General features: G+C 41.9%; 1 protein-coding gene across 1 annotated transcript; it reads right to left on the bottom strand.

Annotated features, from left to right (window-relative positions):
- Positions 1 to 2,286: 2,286 nt before the first annotated feature.
- mab-21 (nucleotidyltransferase mab-21) lies at positions 2,287 to 3,822 on the bottom strand. Its single transcript, XM_028311703.1, has one exon. It carries the CDS (start codon positions 3,751 to 3,753, stop codon positions 2,656 to 2,658), a length of 1,098 nt encoding a protein of 365 aa, XP_028167504.1. The 5' UTR covers positions 3,754 to 3,822; the 3' UTR covers positions 2,287 to 2,655.
- Positions 3,823 to 4,200: the final 378 nt, after the last annotated feature.

Raw genomic sequence — 4,200 nt, forward strand, 5'->3', positions numbered from 1 at the left:
ATTTCGGTTCAGCGATCAAAAAGAACAGTCATGCCATCTAATCCGTTATTTATTTCTCACTACAACCATAAATATGAATTTTCGTACCCCTAACTTGAGCACATGGGCAATAGGCCCCCTTTATTCATATTCACATACAACATTTTCTTCCCCTGTTTCACCCTCTTCACATTTTATATTTGCGAAATTTTCTTCTCTACCGTCTAATGTATTATACCCAAAAACATAAAAATTTATCCAGCGGTTTGGACGTAAAATCAGACAGAGGAAACAGACTCTATTTTGCATTTGTAATATTAGTTCAAAGTTTTGTTCAACTAAGACTAAACGTGCTAGTAGATAATCCGCCTCACAGAAAGCCCCAATGGACATGTCCAACGTCACAATAACATAAACAATATAATTCTAACAAAACGAACAAACCTATCTAAAATACGATTCAATTCCACGGAGAAGTTGTGCGTTTTGTAGACGCGCGACATTTTTGACTTGTTACGGCGGGCGTGGGCGCGCCGGGTGACTAAACCTTGTGTTTTGTACTTATTAGCATTCGAACTAACCCCGCTTTAGGCTGGTGTGGTCTAAAATACCCGTGAATTAATTTTAAAAGTTGAGTGAAAAGATTGTGGCTGTAGGATCGTGGCTATACAAGATTAATAGCGTCGCGGACGGGATGTTCCCGATACGGAAGAAAAACATTTTTACTTTAGACTTCTAGATTTATATTTTCGTTCTTTTATTTAAATCTTTGTACCTAATTTTAGATTAAAATGTAAGTGTGTAATACGAGTAATTAAGGTGTATTTTTACTATTAAACATGTTATAGTAGGTATCATTCCTATCAAATTCCAGTAATATTTCATTATGATTCAACATTATACAACTAGATTTACTGGTTTAAATGGCTTTAATTTTACATAAAAAATGTCCTCTAAAATATAAAAAAGTTAAGAAATCTCTGATTAAAGATGAATTTTCTAACCCACCTAACTAAAAACCTACTATACAAATTCTCTGTTTCAAAGAAAACATTGCTCTATAAAATGATTCCGTTTTCTATAATCCGATGTTCTTTTTTTAATCTAACCCTGTCAATTAGAGCTGCCGTGACTAGTCTAAGGTTATTATGGCTCGCATATGGCAAAACGTTCTGCGCATTTTTCAAGCTAAATTGGACGGATAGGCAATTTTATGTGCACATTTAGATTAGTTCGCCTATTACAGAAACTAATTTAGTTGTTAAACCAAATCGGTCTTATTTCGTGGCCTAGTTCGACGCCGCTTATCTGAAACATGCGATAGTGTTGACTTTTTTCCTTATACGGCGATTTTTATTGCTTTAATTTATATTTGACTCGCGTCTATTCTAGATTACCTAAAAAGAATAGTTTAAAGCGTTCAGTATCGAACACTGAATCATTTTATACCGTTTTATGTAAACAAAATAAATCATGCATTTTATCTCCTTTGGCTATTAATGTTGTAACGGATTATTATTTCCTGTTATTATTATCAAACGAGAATAGCCATGAATATAACTTTATTGTTCGTTCTCTAATTGCAAAAACCTCGCGTTATAGGTATGACCACTAAATTGCGAATGGACGAATAAAACGCGTATAGTCGTCGTATAAACCTCCCCAAGAATAGAGAGACATTTATTATGTTTTTCATACATTAATACGTACAGATCTGAATCGTAAACCCTGGGACGGTAATGTTCAGCCCACAGCCCTAATATATGGTCTAGTAACTTGATACTGAACTGGACAAGAGCTTCTACATCATACCTTAATAATATAGTAACAAAAGCTACTTTGGAATGTTATAAAAAGGCGTAGGTCGTCTTGCGAAGGTGTGCTGAAGTCGAAATATGCGTCCTGTTGTTTCGCAAATTCTTTTGGAATACAGTTGTATTTTTTTCGACAGTATTTTAGGGTTTTTATGATACCTACACCAGGTTGTAGAGTGATTCTAAAATAATGCGTGTTAGTAATGTTATAAGTTATTATTACGTATTAGGCATATATATTTTATTAATATGGTAAATAAATGTTCTATAATAATTTCATTCTACATAGAAGTTTAGGAATTTAAATTAAATAAACTTAATATAAATTGATTTTGTGACCGTCTTGGGTCAGATTTGTTGTAGGCCTATTTGAAATTCGCATCTTTGTGTGTAGTTTTTGTAACTGTTTTAACTGTGCGTTCAGTTTTAATTCTTTCTCTATTATCGGTAGGTTTATGAAGTGTAGTGAGTTCATAATCAAAAGATAGTTTAATAATTTCAAATTATTTATTTTAACTATAGAATATAGGTAGTATTGCCTACTTTATAAGATTTCAGTCAAATAAATACAGATTGTTTTAAATTAAATATATCACTAAAATTGTACAACGATATTAAGCTATTTACATTATATCACAAAATAATATTTTAAGAAGGTCCTAAGTTAGTAGTATCACTTCTACTTACAGTCAGTCCGATCCTTATGGAATATTCGTAAATTCACAAAACAAATCGCGTATACGTTACACTCGGTCTTTCACACACATCGAAATGCTGGTCCTAAATCTACGAAAAATGACTCGAGGATGATTAAAAAATACGGTAAATCACTTCACGTAAGATCACGCTTGGCGGAATCTCACTAGAGCTTCTCGAAGGCGCGGGAGTTGGTGAGCATCTCGCGAGTGAGCCGCCACACTTGCTTGGCAGCGTTTTCTAGCGCCGTCGGCGACTTGCCCTTGAAGAGATCCACGTGCGGTAGAAAATAATGTGGACAGCGCCGGCACTGCAGCGAGGATATCAGCTGCAGGAAGATGCCGTTAATTCGGTCACCGATCGCGCCCTCGTCCCACTCGTGCTCGCGCGGGTGCTTCTCGCACTCGTACAGCAGCAGCGTCTTCATGTGGTAGCACGTCACCGGGTTGCCCGGCAGGTCCAGGTGCCGGTCCCGGATCGTCTTCAGTATGCTCAGGCATTTCCGCCGGCAGCCGCCTTGAAGTAACCGGTTCTCGGCCTCGAAGAAACTCAGCACCCACGCGTCGCCCTCCATCGCGGAGTTCTTTCCCTGAAGCGCTAAGCACTCCTTGGATAACAAGTCGAAACCTTCAGTTTTTACTTCAGCTACTATATTGGGGTGCGGCCACGGAATGGCCGGCAGCGGCCAGTGCGCCGCCGATCGAGGCCATAGGCCGGCACATTTGAACGCGGGCGTTATTTGCACGATGTACCGTTCGCGGATCCGGAGCTTCACTTCGGTAGTTTCGGCTATCATTTTGACACAATCTCTGTAGGAACACTTGTCGCACGCCTGCGCGACCAACGTCTGGAAGCGCGATCTGATTTTTCTCGCGGATAAGTAGCCGGAGGCGGTGATGAACTCCACCCACAGGGACATGGAGCGCTTGCGGCCGTCGCTGAGCTTGAGCACGGCGCAGCCGGGCAGCGAGCCGTCGTCGACAAAGTTGAGGACACCCATCTGGTTCAGGTAGATGACGATCTCGAACTCGTGCGGCGAGACCACCTCGAGCCCGTCGAAGCGGCCGTTGTAGTCCGTGAGCGAGGAGATGAACCTCGGCTCCTGGAGCTCCACCTCCTTGAGCACATCCTGCACGATCCGGCAGACCTCGTGGATGGTCTTGGCGATCTGCGCCTTGCGGTTGGCGACGCGCTCGTTGTAGTACTTGTTCATCTGGTAGACGAGCTTGGACTGCGCCGCCATCATCTCTGGGGGGACGAGCATGTTGCTACGCGGGCATCACGGCCACGCACGCGCGCGCACGCGGATCAGTGCCGACTGAGCCGTGTGTCGCGGCCGTCGCTCTGGGAACGCCCAAGGGGCTCCGGCGTGGCGAATGGGAAGGAACTCGGTCGTCTCGCTCGCACTTGTGGCTGTAATATCACGAGTGAGGGGGCGAGGGATGGTGCCTTAGTATTGATCGCTGGCAGGCCCCGCCCGCCGCCGGTAGGTATGGTAGGTGTGCGTAATTACATGATTGCGTTAAGCTCTCGTTAAGTCGGTAGCGAGTCTGCCCTATTAATGATGCCGCTTTTTTCAGGCGTGTTTGTAATTTGATTAGACACATTATCTTGTTATTTTATTTGAGGAGCAACACAATAGGAGCTGAGCGGATAATTATCATTTAAACGAGATGTAAAAGATCTTGTCTTTTAAATTTTTCAACAGTAA

Source organism: Ostrinia furnacalis, unplaced genomic scaffold (assembly GCF_004193835.3).
Source record: "Ostrinia furnacalis isolate ACB-3 unplaced genomic scaffold, ASM419383v2 OfSCF3542, whole genome shotgun sequence".
Classification (NCBI taxonomy): Eukaryota; Metazoa; Arthropoda; class Insecta; order Lepidoptera; family Crambidae; genus Ostrinia; species Ostrinia furnacalis.

What these genes read in the sequence shown, in the direction of transcription:
- mab-21 (XM_028311703.1), bottom strand. Translation starts at nt 3,753, where the DNA reads ATGCTCGTCCCCCCAGAGATGATGGCGGCGCAGTCCAAGCTCGTCTAC.